This window comes from Schistocerca cancellata, chromosome 12 (assembly GCF_023864275.1).
Source record: "Schistocerca cancellata isolate TAMUIC-IGC-003103 chromosome 12, iqSchCanc2.1, whole genome shotgun sequence".
Lineage (NCBI taxonomy): Eukaryota > Metazoa > Arthropoda > Insecta > Orthoptera > Acrididae > Schistocerca > Schistocerca cancellata.
This window is the reverse complement of record NC_064637.1, coordinates 151,829,123-151,846,838: the sequence shown is the minus strand read 5'-3', so window position 1 is coordinate 151,846,838 and position 17,716 is coordinate 151,829,123. Positions and strand designations below refer to the sequence as shown.

The 17,716-nt window shown below is 45.3% G+C and overlaps 1 protein-coding gene across 1 annotated transcript in view; it reads right to left on the bottom strand.

Moving 5' to 3' along the window:
• The window catches only part of LOC126109605 (mucin-5AC-like), a 297,865-nt gene that overhangs the window by 29,044 nt on the left and 251,105 nt on the right, over window positions 1–17,716 (bottom strand). The window contains exon 6 of the mRNA XM_049914648.1: window positions 14,107–14,332. Coding sequence (XP_049770605.1) covers window positions 14,107–14,332 — 226 coding nt within the window. The remainder of the gene's footprint in view (window positions 1–14,106; window positions 14,333–17,716) is intronic.

The window sequence follows — 17,716 nt, the reverse complement described above, 5'->3', positions numbered from 1 at the left end:
TCCACCAGCTTGAACAGTTCCCTGCTGACATGCAGGATCCATGGATTCATGAGGGTGTCTCCATACCCGTACACGTACATCCTCTCGATGCAATTTGGAACGACATACGTCCGACCAGGCAACATTCTTCCAGTCGTCAACAGTCCAGTGCCCATGTTGACGGGCCCAGGCGAGGCGTAAAGCTTTGTGACGTGCAGTCGCCAAGGGTACACCACTGGGTGTTCGGCTCCGAAAGACCATATCGGTGAGGTTTCGTTGAATGGTTCGCACGCTGACACTTATTGATGGCCCAACATTAAAATCTGCTGCAGTCTGCGGAAGGGCTGCACTTCTGTCACGTTGAACAATTCTCTTCAGTCGTCGTTGGTCCCGTTCTTGCAGGATCTTTTTCCGGACGCGGCGATGTCGGAGATTTGATGTTTTACCGGATTCCTGATACTCACGGTATACTTGCGAAATGGGCGTACGGGAAAACCCCCACTTCATGTTTACCTCGGAGACAGTGTGTCCCATCGCTCGAGCACTGACTGTAACACCACGTCCAAACTCACTTAAATCTTGATAACCAGCCATTCTAGCAGCAGGAACCAATCTAAAAACTGCCCTGACTTATGCAGATGTTGCCGACCGCAGCGCCGTATTCAGCCTGTCAACCTATCTCTGTTTTTGAATACGGATGCCTGAACCGCTTTCTTTAGCGCTTCAGTGTACATCAGTATACGTGAACAATAATAAGGAAAACGCGTCATAGCGGCAACAGCCTTGAACCGAATGCGATAACCGCTAGCGTCTTCTGAACGTGCCATCTAACTGCAGCTGCTGGTGTCCGAACAAGGAAAATGGGGCCGAGACAGACGCGTTCGTAAGGAAAATGGGGCCGAGACAGACGCGTTCGTAATGAGTTCGGAGTAACCAGTCTCCAGTTAAACCTACGACGTCAGAAAATAACTTGCGCTTCCCGCCAACAGCGGAGAGGGTTAGTGGCCAGTTCCACGCAGAATACGGTGGCCGATGCTCAGAGACCAAGTGCTGGGCGAGTTTATTCCTTTGTTCGGAAGGAGAGGCCAACAGTGTCTGCTACATTTCAGCCAGTTGGCGATAACAGAATCGACGCCTTGCAATCTTTCTCAAACGACTTTACAGTAACTATTGTGTAAAAAAAATCACTTTCGAGTTACTTGAGCTTTATGTGTGAGGTTCATGATGATTGCCCATCATTTAGTTAATGGTCACAGTTACTGTGATATTTACGTGGAAGTCACACACGGCGCGAAATTCCTAAAAGCTTGCAATGAAAAACAGCGGGCGCTAAGAAATCCAAATGGCTGTGGGCACTATAGGACTTAACATCGGAGGTCATCAGCCCCTAAAACTTAGAACTATTTAAACCTAACTAACCTAATGACATCACACACATCCATGCCCGAGGCAGGATTCGAATCTGCGACCGTAGTGATCGCGCGGTTCCAGACTGCAGCGCCTAGAACCGCTCGGCCACTCCGGCCGGTCGAGGTCGCTAAGATTTTGTGTTTGGTGCATATTACATAATATGTTACTCCGATGAAACTTAGGTAGCATATCGAATTTTTCTTTAGATTTGAGTGCATGTTTTCATCTGTCACCAAACTCGAGAAAATTTATCTGATGTAACACACTCATTTGCAATCGCACCACGCCAGCGATAAAACCAGAGTGAAATATCTGCATGTACCTCTACATCTACATCCATACTACGCAAGCCACCTGACGGTGTGTGGCGAAAGGTACCTTGAGTGCCTCTATCGGTTCTTCCTTCTATTCCAGTCTCGTATTGTTCGTGGAAAGAAGGATTGTCGGCATGCCTCTGTGTGGGCTCTAATCTCTCTGATTATATCCTCATGGTCTCTTCGCGAGATATACGTAGGAGGGAACAATACACTGCTTGACTCCTCGGTGAAGGTATGTTCTCGAAACTTCAACAAAAGCCCGTACCGAGCTACTGAGCGTCTCTCGCTCTCCGTTGGATCCTCTCTATCTCTTCTATCAACCCTATCTGGTACAGATCCCACACCGGTGAGCAATATTCAAGCAGTGGGCGAACAAGAGTACTGTAACCTACTTCCTTTGTTTTCGGACTGCATTTCCTTAGGATTCTTCCAATGAATCTCAGTCTGGCATCTGCTTTACCGACGATCAACTTTATATGATCATTCCATTTTAAATCACTCCTAATGCGTACTCTCAGATAGTTTATGGAATTAATTGCTTCCAGTTGCTGACCTGCTGTATTGTAACTAAAAGTTAAGGGATCTTTCTTTCTATGTATTCGCAGCACATTACACTTGTCTACATTGAGATTCAATTGCCATTCCCTCCACCATACGTCAATTCGTTGCAGATCCTCCTGCATTTCAGTACAATTTTCCATTGTTACAACCTCTCGGTATACCAAAGCATCATCCGCAAAAAGCCTCAGTGAACTGCCAGGTCATCCACAAGGTCATTTATGTACAGGGTTATTACAAATGATTGAAGTTATTTCACAGCTCTACAATAACTTTATTATTTGAGATATTTTCACAATACTTTGCACACACATACAAAAACTCAAAAAGTTTTTTTAGGCATTGACAAATGTTCGATATGTGCCCCTTTAGTGATTCGGCAGACATCAAGCCGACAATCAAGTTCCTACCACACTCGGCGCAGCATGTCCCCATCAATGAGTTGGAAAGCATTGTTGATGCGAGCTCGCAGTTCTGGCACGTTTCTTGGTAGCGGAGGTTTAAACATTGAATCTTTCACATCACTATGCGTGAAACTTGCCCGCACGCGTTCAACCGTTTCTTCGCTCACTGCAGGCCGACCCCTTGATTTCCAGAAGCTTTAAACTGCGGATACCATCGCCGAATGGAGTTAGCAGTTGGTGGATCTTTGTTGAACTTCGTCCTGAAGTGTCGTTGCACTGTTATGACTGACTGATGTGAGTGCATTTCAAGCACGACATACGCTTTCTCGGCTCCTGTCGCCATTTTGTCTCACTGCGCTCTCGAGCGCTCTGGCGGCAGAAACCTGAAGTGCGGCTTCAGCCGAACAAAACTTTGTAGTGTGTCGTGACCATATGTCAATGAATGGAGCTACAGTGAATTTATGAAATCGCTTCAATCATTTGTAATAGCCCTGTATATTGTGAATAGCAACGGTCCTACGACACTCCCCTGCGGCACACCTGAAATCACTCTTACTTCGGAAGGCTTCTCTCCATTGAGAATGACATGCTGTGTTCTGTCATCTAGGAACTCTAGGAGAACCGCTCGGCCACTCCGGGCGGCCGCGGTCGCTAAGATTTTGTGTTTGGTGCATATTACATAATATGTTACTGCAATGAAACTTAGGTAGCATATCGAATTTTTGTTTAGATTTGAGTGCATGTCTCCATCCACAACATTCCTAATATTTCATAAATGGTTTGAAATATCCAAATGAGATTTTGGAAAATGATAGCAGAGCAGAATATTTTGCCATAAGGTTATGCAAAAATTTACAACTACAGATTTTTTCAATGAAAGAATCTAATTTTAGGGGCCATCGATAGCTGGTGAAACGAGAAATGCTATGACTTTTTTGGAACATAACAAATGAAGACATTACACGTTTATTCTGTACCGAGGCCAAACTTTTCCATAAGTTACTGACCTTGCGTATCGTGTACTAAACCGGGGACGTAGAAACGATGGAGAGGCTTCGTCCCGCCGTAGCCCTCAGTGGTTGACAACCCCACAATACGCCACAGCAGTCCACCCATTTCACAGCCGCCCCATACTGAACCCAGAGTTACTGACCTTACTTTCCCTCGGTTCTTCACTTAAGAAACTTAATAAGCCCCTTTTTTCAGAATTCTCTTGCACTGTGTCTACACAACATTTTAGTGAGGTGACACTGCGTGAACTCTACTGTGTTTTGGTAAAAGAAGCAAATTTTAACATGGCAACATGAGAATCGTGTAGGTTTTTCTCAAAATTCGCCACTCATGATGCTTCCCTGAACGCTACAAATGGTTGACAATCCAAGCGAACATAAATCGCTTCTGTTAGGATACTAACCAAAGAAGAGGTGAAAGATGTTTCTCAATGGTCAAGATGCAAGTGTGGGTGTGGAGGGGCTCCACTTAATAGTTTACAAAAAACTGACCATAGGCTTCGGTCTAGAACGTTACTTCCCCTCCAGCACTCAGCATTTCCCCTTCAGTGTCTGTTCATAACCCCCACTATTACCGCTCTCCCCATGCATGCCCTGCCAATTACACATCTATGGGCCACAGTATTCTGCACGGACTCTACCTTGCTGGCACACAGGAAGCCGATGACACCTCTGCCAGTCAGTCGTTTCTCATCCTGCCTAGGTGCCAACCGAGGCAAATGACAGCGTCTTCTGTATTAAGGGGCTCCGGAAAGGCTCAAAATCACGAAAAGTTCAATTTTTACTTTTTTGCGTTTTCTGAATCTGCAGACTATTACCTTTTAATAGATATATAATTTATTCAATTCCGAAGACTACAACTATTTTTCATTTTTTTTAAATGTGTTCTACATGGGCGTGACCCACTGTGGCGCTGTTAAACTGCTGTCAAATGGTGTTATTATTAACCCATTATTAATAATTAATAATAATAATAATAATAATAATAATAACAATAATAATAATAACTGAACTGTTGAAAAAGTGTATTCACGGAAAAACTCAAAACCCCAATGAAAGTGTAAATAGTGTTATATGGTCGAGAATCCCCAAGACTGTATTTGTTGGAATAGAAACACTTCACTTTGGTGTGTATGATGCTGTTGCGACTTTCAATGATGGCAACATTGTAAGGTGCAAGGTATTTAGAAATATGGGAATGAAGATAGGTTCTAACATGGTACGAGCGATGCTTGCTTTAGACAAGGAACGCCTTCGGGCTGCAGACAGGGCTGTAAAGAGTCTAGAAATACAAGCAAGAGTAAACAGGAGGAGGAACAAGAGGAAGCTGGAGGAGGAGTTTGCAGAGGATGAAGATAATCCATCCTATGGACCTGGAATGCACTAAAAAGTTAATCCAATCTTTGTCGCTCGATTCCCAAAACTTTTATTTTCTCATACTAATTACATGTTTTCTAAGGATCTTCCAAACATATTTGTTTCAAACTTTCAGTAAATGTTACACAGTACCTTCTACATAATTTAACACAGCCTTTTTCCAAAAAACTGTATATTTTTGAATATATAAATAAAAATTTGCAAAAAAAATGGTGTGAATTTTCATTACAATTGAAAAAAAATCATCTTTAATAACTGAACTAAAATTTTGTAAAATCCCTGTGTTAAGTTGTAGCCCATAATCCAATAAATAATCTGTAAAAAGTTCAACTTCCTACCTCAAATACTTTGTGAGGAAAGATGTAATTTATAAGCGTCATTTTAACATTGCAAGTATAGGGCGTTCCAGAGCCCCTTAAGGGGCGTCTCTCATCAAGACGGAGCCATAATTTTCAATGCATTCTGATAATTGTCACCATTTTGGACACACTGTTCATTTCTGTCATGACAGACGTATCATAGAATCAGATTATGGGATACTGTTCTGCACTACAGACAGTGAAGAGCCAAAGAAACGGATACACCTGCGTAATATCATGTAGGGCCCACACGAGATTGCAGAAGTGCCGCAACACGACGTGGCATAGACTCAACTAATGCCTGAGGTAGTGCTGGATGGAACTGACACCATGAATCCTTCAGGGCTGTCCATAAATCCATAAGACTACGAGGGGGTGGAGATCTCTTCTGAACAGCGCGTTTGTAGCATCCCAGATATGCTCGACAATGTTCACGTCTGGAGAGTTTGGTGGCCAGCGGAAGAAGAGTGTTCCTGGAGACACTCTGTACCAATTTTGGACGTGTGGGGTGTCGCACAGTCATATTGGATTTGTTCAAGTCCGTCAGAATACACAATGGATGTGAATGGATGCAGGTGATCAGACAGGATGCTTAGATACGCGTCACCTGTCAGAGTCGTATCTAGACGTATCAAAAATCCCGTATCACTCCAGCTGCACACATCCAAAACCATTACAGAGTGTCCATCGACTTGAACAGTCCCCTGCTGACATGCAGGGTCCAAGGATTCATAAGGTTTTCTCCATACCCGTGCATGCCCATCCGGTCTATACAATTTTAAACGCGACTCGTCCAACCAGGCAACATGTTTTCAGTCATCAACAGTCCAATGTCAGTGTTGACGGGCCGCGCGGGATTAGCCGAGCGTTCTAAGGCGCTGCAGTCATGGACTGTGCGGCTGGTCCCGGCGGAGGTTCGAGTCCTCCCTCGGGCATAGGTGTGTGTGTTTGTCCTTAGGATAATTTAGGTTACGTAGTGTGTAAGCTTAGGGCCTGATGACCTTAGCAGAAGTCCCATAAGGTTTCACACACATTTGATTTCAGTGTTGACGGGCCCAGGAGAGGCGTAATGCTTTGTGTTGTGCGGTCATCAAGGGTACACGAGTGAGCCTTCGGCTTACAAAGCCGAAATCGATGATACTTCGTTGAATGGTTTTCACGTTGAAACTTGTTAAAGTCCAGCATTGAAGTCTGCATCAATTTGCGAAAGGGTTCTTGCAGGATCTTTTTATGGTCGCGGCGATATCGGGGATTTGATGTTTTACCGGATTACTGATACTCGCGGTACACTTGTGAATTGGTCGTACAGGAAAGTCCCTACTTCACTGCTACCCTGGACATGCTGTGTCCAATCGCTCGTTCGCCGACTAGAACACCACGTTCAAACTTACTTAAATCTTTATATCCTGCCATTGTAGCAGCAGTAACCGACCTAACAACTGCGCCAGACACTTGCTGTCCTACGTAGGCGTTGCCGACCACAGCGCCGTATTCTGCCTGTTTACATATCTCTGTGTTTGAATACGCATGCCTATACTCTCTATGTTTGAATACGCATGCCTATACCAATTTCTTTGGGGCTTCACAGTAAGAAATCTGTTAACTTTCCGATTTTTCATACCCTTTCGTGACTAGTGGAAGATGTGTGTTCCATATACAAATTTATTTCCCTGAGTTCACAGGGATATTGAAATCCCACATCTGTGTGCAGACTGTGTGCAGATACAATCTAGCGTTCAATGGTTGGACTATTTGGAACAAACAAGTTCATTGTTTGACACCTAATGTGCGAGATATCGCTCAATTGTTTTAGTTATGCATTGCGTGTTTTGATGATTTTATGTAATCTTTTCACCTGTCTGCAACGGAGAAGCTCAGTAAAGGTTTTTGATCTCTTTTTATATTGTTTGCTAGAAATATACAGGTTGGTGCACATATTTATTCGTAAAACACTTCTAAATTCGTTTCATGGTTTTTTCTTATGGTCAGTGTGTGTTTAGAATTTCTGTTTTGTGCATTTTATTCAAATTTTAAGTCTAAATTTTTAAATTAATATATTTTATTCGGTTCTGTAATGTCATTTTATTTCCCTTGATTTGATATGAAATGGAAAACTCCATAAGCTCTTGGCTTGTTTATTGTGAGGAATTATTGAGTTCCCTTTTTTTCTTTGTATTTCTCTCAGCTGAAAGCTGCCATACAAAGGCAATGTGAAAACAAGGTTTGACACATTTTCCTCCATTATTACAGTTTAACATGATGAAACAGTTTTGCTACTGCAACATCCCAAAGAAAAATAAGAAAAAGACCATGTCACCATCTGAGTACCCTACTGCCATTAGCATAATTATCTTTCATTCCGCTGGTGGAACCAGTCTATAACACCCATTGCACCTGAGGATGCAGGGCAGGATATAGCTGAGGTTACCAGATCTATTTTTTTGGCGAGAAATCATATCTTTCGGCTGCTGAGCATTCCACAAAACTGTAACTGTCTCACTACTCTGCCATTTCATTATAGATACACATTTTTTGTAAGGATTATATGTGCCTTTATATCAATTGGTACACATTTTCCAGCAAGGAACAGAAAGAAGCGATGTAAACAATGCAGCACTTGGAAGCAAGAGTGAAGGACCACTTTCTTATTTAGCTACTGCGAAGTAACTGTATGCATTCAGCCATGTTTTGAAAAATTTCATAAAACTGTGAAGTTTTGAATAAATAAATTTGTTTGACATAATAATGGTACTTACTTTCTTCCTTTTACAATCGTAACCTCTTGTAAAAAAAAAACATACTGTAGTTTGGTTGGGACGTGTATATCCCACTGAACACAAGAAGGAATAAATTTAGGGAACGGTTCATTCCTCCATAAGTCCTGTGAGATATATACACTGGGGTGACAAAAGTCATGGGATATATCCTAATATTGAGTCGAACCTTCTTGTACCTGGCACAGTACAGTAACCCAGTGTGACGTGGGCAAGTCATTGGAGGACCCCCACACAAATAGTGAGTCATACTGCCTCTATAGCCGTCCATAATTGTGAAAGTGTTGCCATTAAAGGATTTTGTGCATGAACTGACATCCTGATTATGTCCCATTGATGCTCAATGCAATTCATGTTGGGCGATCTGGTTAGCCAAACCATTTGCTGGAAGTGTCCAGAATGTTCTTCAATCCAATCGCAAATAACTGTTGCCCAGTGACATGGTGCATCGTGATCTATAAAAATTTCATTGTTGCTTGGGTTCATGAAATCCAAGAATAGCAGCAGATGGTCTCCAGGTAGCTGAATATAACCGTTTCCTGTCAATCATCAGTTCAGTCCATGTAAACACAAAAGCACTCTGTCTTCAGGCCACAAGTGGCTCATCGGGACCATCCGACCGCCGTGTCATCCTCAGTTGAGGATGCGGATAGGAGGGGCGTGTGGTTAGCACACCGCTCTCCCGGTCGTTATGATGGCTTTCTATGACCAGAGCCGCTACTATTCGGTCGAGTAGCTCCTCAATTGGCACCATGAGGCTGAGTGCACCCCGAAAAATGGCAACAGCTCAATGGCGGCTGGATGGTCACCCATCCAAGTGCCGGCCACGCCCGACAGCGCTTAACTTCGGTGATCTCACGGGAATCGGTGTATCCACTGCGGCAAGGCCGTTGCCCCCATGTAAACACAGCCCACACTATTATCGAGCCACTACAAGGTTGAACAATGCTTTGTTGACAACTTGGGTACATGGCTTCGTGGGGTCTGCACCATACTCAAACCCTACCAACAGCTCTTACCAATTAAAATTGGGACTCATCTACATAGGCAACGGTTTTCCAGTCCTCTAGGGTCCAACCGAATTCGTCACGGGCCCAGGAGAGGCACTGCAGGGGATGACGTTCTTTTAGCAAAGGCACTCGCGTCGGCCTTCTGTTGCCATAGCTCTTTAATGCCTAATTTCACAGCACTGTCCTAAGTGATAAGGTCTTTATACGTGCCACACTGATTTCTGTTTTTATTTCACGTAGTGTTACTTGTTTGATAGCACTGACAACTATACGCAAACGCCGCTGCTTTCGGTCGTTATGTGAAGGCCACTGCATTGTCCATGGTGAGAAGCAATGCCTGAAATTTGATATTCTCGGTATGCTCTCCTCAACATGTCCAGTGAAACGTATACACCCGACTTAAAATAATTATAAGAACAATCAAAATTTCGAAACATTGTCAAAAGCAGGCAATCAATTTTTACAGTAATATGCGAAATTTTAATTAATTCAGTAACTAAATGATTAAGGGGGAAATGTTTATTAAGTTATGCTGACCCGAGCTAAAAGGTCCTTTTCCACACCTCCCTACATTAGAAAAAAATCTGAGGATGTAGCAGAGTTGAACATGGGTCCGTTGGCACTGAAGGCAACGACACTAAGTAAAGGACGTGCAGGCTAGACATATAATGACACATTTGTTTATATTCCAGCACCTACTAAGCTTATAACTTTATTTGTCCAAGACTGTACGTAGGAGCGAAATATTTTTACGGATGTTGGTACAGATCAGTCCGCAGCTCGTGGTCGTGCGGTAGCGTTCTCACTTCCCGCGCCCGGGTTCGATTCCCGGCGGGGTCAGGGATTTTCTCTGCCTCGTGATGACTGGGTGTTGTGTGATGTCCTTAGATTAGTTAGGTTTAAGTAGTTTTAAGTTCTAGGGGACTGATGACCATAGATGTTAAGTCCCATAGTGCTCACAAGGGAACCTCCCCATCGCACCCCCCTCAGATTTAGTTATAAGTTGGCACAGTGGATAGGCCTTGAAAAACTGAACACAGACCAATCGAGAAAACAGGAAGAAGTTGTGCGGAACTATGAAAAAAATAAGCAAAATATACAAACTGAGTAGTCCATGTGCCAGATAGGCAACATCAAGGATAGCGTCAGCGCAGGACCGCTGTAGTCCCGTGGCTAGCGTGAGCAGCTGCGGAACGAGAAGTCTTTAGTTCAAGTCTTCCCTCGAGTGAAAATTTTAATTTTTTATTTTCAGACAATTATTATCTGCCCGTCCGTCCGTCCGATGCGAGGTAACTGCACCGTAGTATGGGGACGATACACCTAAACAAACATCGAAACACACGACGTCAGTCGACTACAGGGCACGGAAGAGAGAGTATTCCTGCTAACGAGGCTCCCTGGCTGGCAGTTGCATTCATTTGTTGCAGTTTATGTGACAAACTCTTATGTTTGCATCACTTTTTTGGGAGTGATTATCACATCCACAAGGAAACCTAAATCGGGCAAGGTAGAAGAATCGTTTTACCCATTCGCCAAGTGTACAAGTTAGGTGGGTCGACGACATATTCCTGTCATGTGACGCACATGCCGTCACCAGTGTCGTATAGAATATATCAGACGTGTTTTCCTGTGGAGGAATCGGTTGACCTATGACCTTGCGATCAAATGTCTTCGGTTCCCATTGGAGAGGCACGTCCTTTCGTCTAATAATCACACGGTTTTGCGGAGTGGTCGCAAAACGTAACTTATTACAGTGAACAGAAACGTCAATGAACGAACGGACTGATCATAACTTTGCGAAAATAAAGAAAGGAAACTTTTCACTCGAGGGAAGACTTGAACCAAGGACCTCTCCTTCCGCAGCTGCTCACGCTAACCACGGGACCACGGCGCTCCTGCGCTCATATTACCCTTGATGCTGCTTATCTTGCGCATTGACTACTTCGTTTGTATATTTTGCTTATTTTTTTCACAGTTCCACACAACTACTTCCTGTTTTCTCGATTGATCTGTGTTCAGTTTTTCAAGGCCTATCCACTGTGCCAACTTATAACTTAATTTGAGGGGGGTGCGATGGGGAGGTTCCCTTGTCAGAGCCATTTGAACCATTTTTTGGTACAGATCACTGTGGGCACAATTTTTAGCTCAACAGGTATCGAAATGGTACTCCACTTCTTGCCGCAGGTTCATAAGCGTGACAGGTGATACGGCCTCGACTGCAGCACAGATGAATTGTCTCAAATCTACCAGTTCTGGAACTTTTGTTCTGTATACAATGCGCTTGATAAACCCCCATGCACTGAAATCCAGCGGGGTCGCATCGGGAGACCGAGGAGGCCAGGCAATGGGATCCCCACCCCCTTTCCGATCCAAGACTCGTCTCAAGGAGAAATGTAGTAACACTTCCTTGATAGGGGGGCGATGACACCATCCTGCTCGAAAATGTCTTGTGGAACTGCATAGTTCGCCAGGAAGTCGAGGTAGGTGTGTACTCTCACTGTACACGCCAAGAAAAAATGTACCTATCAAATCATGTTTATGTAACCCCAACCACACATTAACTTTAGGTGTCACCCTTTCATACTCAGTCATTTCTCCCGGAGTCTCACTTCCCCACAATCGACAGTTATGTCGGTTAACTTTGCCACAGCAATGGAAGGTAGACTCACGACTAAAGAGCACTGCATTGAGGTAGTTGTTGTTTTCGTCGAAACAATGCAACAATTCAACAGCAAAATCGCATCGTCTGCGGTGACCCTCAGGTCTAGTGTGACGCGAAAGTTGGAGTTTGTACGCAAGCAGTCGGAGATTTTGTGGGCAATGTCGTGCACCGTCGAAAGGGGACGGATAGTTCCTTACCAACTTCTCTAATGGATTTACGTGAGCCTCTAGCGAATTCTTCGAGCCTACATTGAATTCTCTCTTCACTCACATGCATTTTAGGATGTTTTGCAGCATTTGAAATCAAACTCACAATTTCTCAAAGAGTTCTGTCCCACTGCTAAATGGATTTACGTGTGAGAGGATCCACGTTGCATTTTCTTCTTGCAGGCCACTGCACACGTGTTACAGATTTTAACTCTGTTAACCAAACAGCACACAGTGCACATTCCGTTGTGGCGTCCACATGCTGACTGCCAGGGGTACATTTGCCTGCGGCATAGTGAACATTTGGGCACATGCGCATGTGACATCACATATCGGAGAGTGTTTCTATGGAATGCGTATTTCGTTATAATCGTTATAATCATTTGTTTGTGTACTGCTCTATCACAGGCCCCCTGTACTTCGCTGGAAGTTGATATTAAAGAAAATGGTTCAAATGGCTCTGAGCATTATGGGACTCAACTGCCGTGGTCATCAGTCCCCTAGAACTTAGTAACCTAAGGACATCACATACACCCATGCCCGAGGAAGGATTCGAACCTGCGACCGTAGCGACAGCGCGGCTCCGGACTGGAGCGCCTAGAACCGCACGGCCACCGCGGCCGGCTGATATTAACAAAAAGAAATACACCACACTGTTGGTTGTACGCCTTAGAAATGTCAGTCTGCTTTTAATTAATGCCGGCCGGGGTAGCCGAGCGGTTCTAGGCGCTACAGTCTGGAACCGCGCGACCGCTATGGTCGCAGGTTCGAATCCTGCCTCGGGCATGGATGTGTGTGATGTCCTTAGGTTAGTTAGATTTAAGTAGTTCTAAGTTCTAGGGGACTGACGACCTCAGAAGTTAAGTCCCATAGTGCTCAGAGTTATTTTTTTTAATTAATTGGGGTCTCGTTCTTATTTGACCTCGTGCAAGGAATCACGTATAAGTCTTGACACACAGCAAGGCCGCCTTCACTAGTAGTGTCAAAAATCGTTACGGGTTACATCAAGGCAGTCAGAATACTGATGACACAAAGAAAGAATCCATTAATCACTGCTGAAAACTCCAGTCCACTTTGCATTACGTGAATGTATTACCCTTCAGTCACTGTAGTTGGTACCACAAAGCCGAACTTTGGGAAACGTTTTATTCCACTTCCACATCACACAGTGGTACATAGTGCTTTTTTGCAGGAACCAAAGTAGACGTCTTTATAGATTTCGATGCACTGAATACGAAATTATGATTAAAATTGCCTCCTTGTTACAAGTAAGATGGGACTTTGCATTCCAAGTATATAGCTACTGTAACCAATAGGATATATGCAGTTGGCCGCGCTGTAAAGCCGTGCGGTCTAAGGCGTCTTGTCACGGTTCGCGCAGCTCCCCCGTCGGAAGTTCGAGTCCTCCCTCGGGCACTATCAAGTTTTTGCTCCTGTTAGGTAATATCGTAGATCCGGGACTGCATCACATATATTCACTGGCATCCCCCATGACATTCATTCGTTTAATAAGCGAACTGACGCAACCACGAGTGGTACAGCCGTAACAAACGACATCACGTCTCGTCTCTAGATTCGACAATGCACACGTAACTAGATGGTAACATGCGTCGTGGTGGAAATTAGTGTTGCCAAATTCTATTAGAAGCAGTCACCTTACTCACTTACGGGCTGAGTAACCCTTGTCACAACGTCTGAAGCGCCCAGAACCGGTCTGCCACTACGGCCGGCCAACGTCTTTGCAAATAGCTCTTATCATGACCCATAAGTGTGACTGTGAAACGGAATCACCTTATTTACTTGTAACTCTGAGAAACGAGACAATTTTAAGCTTGATATTCGTATTCGGTGCATCGAAATCTATAAAGCACGACTATTTTCGTTTCTGTAAAAAGTAAAAAGTTTGTAGAAAAGTGGTTATAAAAAGCCTTTCACAAATCTACATGTGCAATGCACTGTTTAATTCTAAACATGTGAAAACATGTTACCAATACTGTGCAGTCTCTACTGATGTACAAAATAAATTGGAAATGAACTTACGTAACAGTGGGGACCGTATCGTTAGTGTTACTGCAGTTCTTTAGGGGTTCAGCGAGTGAGCAGTTGGCAACACTGGTGCCGTTGCCGTTCTTCTCCGTAGTGTTGGCAGCGCTGGTGCCTCCCGGTTGACCGGCAATCGCAGAAGAATTTCCAGCCGAGGCCCCTTGGGTTTTACTTCCGTTGCCGTTCTTGGTTTCCGATGTAACGTTGTATTCGTTGATGTTACCTGTGGGAGAGACAACAGTACGAATGAAGAGGGCGAAAAAGTGGTCTGTGACGGCAGTGAATCTCTTACACTGCTGCGCTGTTTTTTTTAAGTTCCCTGTCAGTTTAAAGCAGGGGTACCCTACCCGCAGGCCACATGCGGCAAGAAGCAATTACCAGTGCGGCCCAGAAAGTGACCATCACATGATCCGTAAATAAAAGTAATAAATAAAAAAATCCGTTTGTGAAACGTTATGATAAATTGAATATTTTCAGTTTGAAACTCCCACCACACAATCCCATTATCGCACTAGTCCGAATGATCCATACCGGTGTCTATTTTTATGCTCAGTGGTTACTGTTGGTATTATGTACGGCCCAAAAATACTTCCAAAGCGACCTGGGCAGGCTGAAATAATGAACACCCCTGGTTTAAAGGTCTAGGTACTCACGAGCCAGAACATCTGCCTAGAAGTTTCGAAACATTCTGTAACTGCCCTCCTAGTTAAGCCGGCCGTTATGGCCGAGCGGTTCTAGGCGCTTCAGTGCGGTACCGCGCTACTGCTACGGTCGCAGGTTCGAATCCTGCCTCGGGCATGGATGTGTGTGATGTCCTTAGGTTAGTTAGGTTTAACTAAGTTCTGGGGGACTGATGACCTCAGATGTTAAGTCCCATAGTGCTCAGAGCCATTCGAGCCTCCTAGTTGATGGTAAACACACTAGCGTGGAATCAAAAATGAACGCAGCTAGAGAAGAATAAATTAATAAATGTACAGGCAATGCCTCAAAGTGCTATGGAGTGGATGGCGTAGATGCCATGTGCTAAGCACTGAAACACTACGTGGCGGAGTATAATTCATGTACAGCTGTCACCCTCTGCCCCCACGCCTCCTTCCTGTTCAACCCGCAATTGGGGTGTAAGAAGAACAATGGAGGTCCGAAGGAAGCCTAGTGATTTGAAAAGAGCGCTGGTCGTTTCAAAAAGAGGCAGCGAGCAGACGCACAAAACTATAGGTGTGTATCTCTGACGTCTAAATCTGCATCTATATGTGTACTCCGGAAACGACCTTGTAGTGTGTGACATAGGATACTTTCCGCACCACTGTCACTTCCTCATTTTCTTGTTGCAGTCGGGAATGATTTGCGAAGGAACCATTGCCGGTAAGCCTCCAGATTTTGCACGTGAGTTGCCACTCTTTACAACACTCCCTTGGAGTAGTGTCGCAATTTGTTATACACTCCTGGAAATGGAAAAAAGAACACATTGACACCGGTGTGTCAGACCCACCATACTTGCTCCGGACACTGCGAGAGGGCTGTACAAGCAATGATCACACGCACGGCACAGCGGACACACCAGGAACCGCGGTGTTGGCCGTCGAATGGCGCTAGCTGCGCAGCATTTGTGCACCGCCGCCGTCAGTGTCAGCCAGTTTGCCGTGGCATACGGAGCTCCATCGCAGTCTTTAACACTGGTAGCATGCCGCGACAGCGTGGACGTGAACCGTATGTGCAGTTGACGGACTTTGAGCGAGGGCGTATAGTGGGCATGCGGGAGGCCGGGTGGACGTACCGCCGAATTGCTCAACACGTGGGGCGTGAGGTCTCCACAGTACATCGATGTTGTCGCCAGTGGTCGGCGGAAGGTGCACGTGCCCGTCGACCTGGGACCGGACCGCAGCGACGCACGGATGCACGCCAAGACCGTAGGATCCTACGCAGTGCCGTAGGGGACCGCACCGCCACTTCCCAGCAAATTAGGGACACTGTTGCTCCTGGGGTATCGGCGAGGACCATTCGCAACCGTCTCCATGAAGCTGGGCTACGGTCCCGCACACCGTTAGGCCGTCTTCCGCTCACGCCCCAACATCGTGCAGCCCGCCTCCAGTGGTGTCGCGACAGGCGTCAATGGAGGGACGAATGGAGACATGTCGTCTTCAGCGATGAGAGTCGCTTCTGCCTTGGTGCCAATGATGGTCGTATGCGTGTTTGGCGCCGTGCAGGTGAGCGCCACAATCAGGACTGCATACGACCGAGGCACACAGGGCCGACACCCGGCGTCATGGTGTGGGGAGCGATCTCCTACACTGGCCGTACACCACTGGTGATCGTCGAGAGGACACTGAATAGTGCACGGTACATCCAAACCGTCATCGAACCCATCGTTCTACCATTCCTAGACCGGCAAGGGAAGTTGCTGTTCCAACAGGACAATGCACGTCCGCATGTATCCCGTGCCACCCAACGTGCTCTAGAATGTGTAAGTCAACTACCCTGGCCAGCAAGATCTCCGGATCTGTCCCCCATTGAGCATGTTTGGGACTGGATGAAGCGTCGTCTCACGCGGTCTGCACGTCCAGCACGAACGCTGGTCCAACTGAGGCGCCAGGTGGAAATGGCATGGCAAGCCGTTCCACAGGACTACATCCAGCATCTCTACGATCGTCTCCATGGGAGAATAGCAGCCTGCATTGCTGCGAAAGGTGGATATACACTATACTAGTGCCGACATTGTGCATGCTCTGTTGCCTGTGTCTATGTGCCTGTGGTTCTGTCAGTGTGATCATGTGATGTATCTGACCCCAGGAATGTGTCAATAAAGTTTCCCCTTCCTGGGACAATGAATTCACGGTGTTCTTATTTCAATTTCCAGGAGTGTCTTTACTTACGTCCAGCGTGAACCGCAAGTCCCGGGACTGCTCACCAATCATCTTCAGGAATTCCTGTATCTCGCTACTTTCTTCTGACGTTGGCACGTTCTTATAGACAACAGCTTCAACCGCAAACAGTCTTGAGAAGCTTGATCACTGATCCTTCATATACAGTTGGTAAATACTAACGTTCCCGTCACCATTCATTGGGTAATTTCCAAGAATGACTGCCAATCGAAAGCGTGGGTACCTAACGACATATATCGAAGTTTTACTCTATGTAGACCACACGACTCTGGTGGTGCGAATTAATGTAAATGTTTAGTTCATTAGCAGGACAACATCATTTATCGTTTATGCTTGTGAAAAGCAATGAGTGAAAGTAAAAGTTTCGAGTGCAAGTAGTCTCACTTGGCGAAATCAAATTCCTCGGTTAATTACACTGAACCGCCAAAGAAACTGGTATAGGCATGCGTATTCAAATACAGAAGTATCTAAATAGGCAGAATGCGGCGCTGCTGTGGGCAACGACTATATGAGACAAAGAGTGTGTGGTGCAGTCGTCTCCAGGTGCTACAATGGCAGGTTATCAAGATTTAAGTGAGTTTGAACGTGGTGTTATAGTCGGCGCACGAGCGATGGGACACACCATCTCCGAAGTAGCGATGAAATGGGGATTTCCCATACGACCATTTCACGAGTGTACCGTTGGAACACGTGAGGCGATAGTGACCTTACGACTTATCTAGCATCTG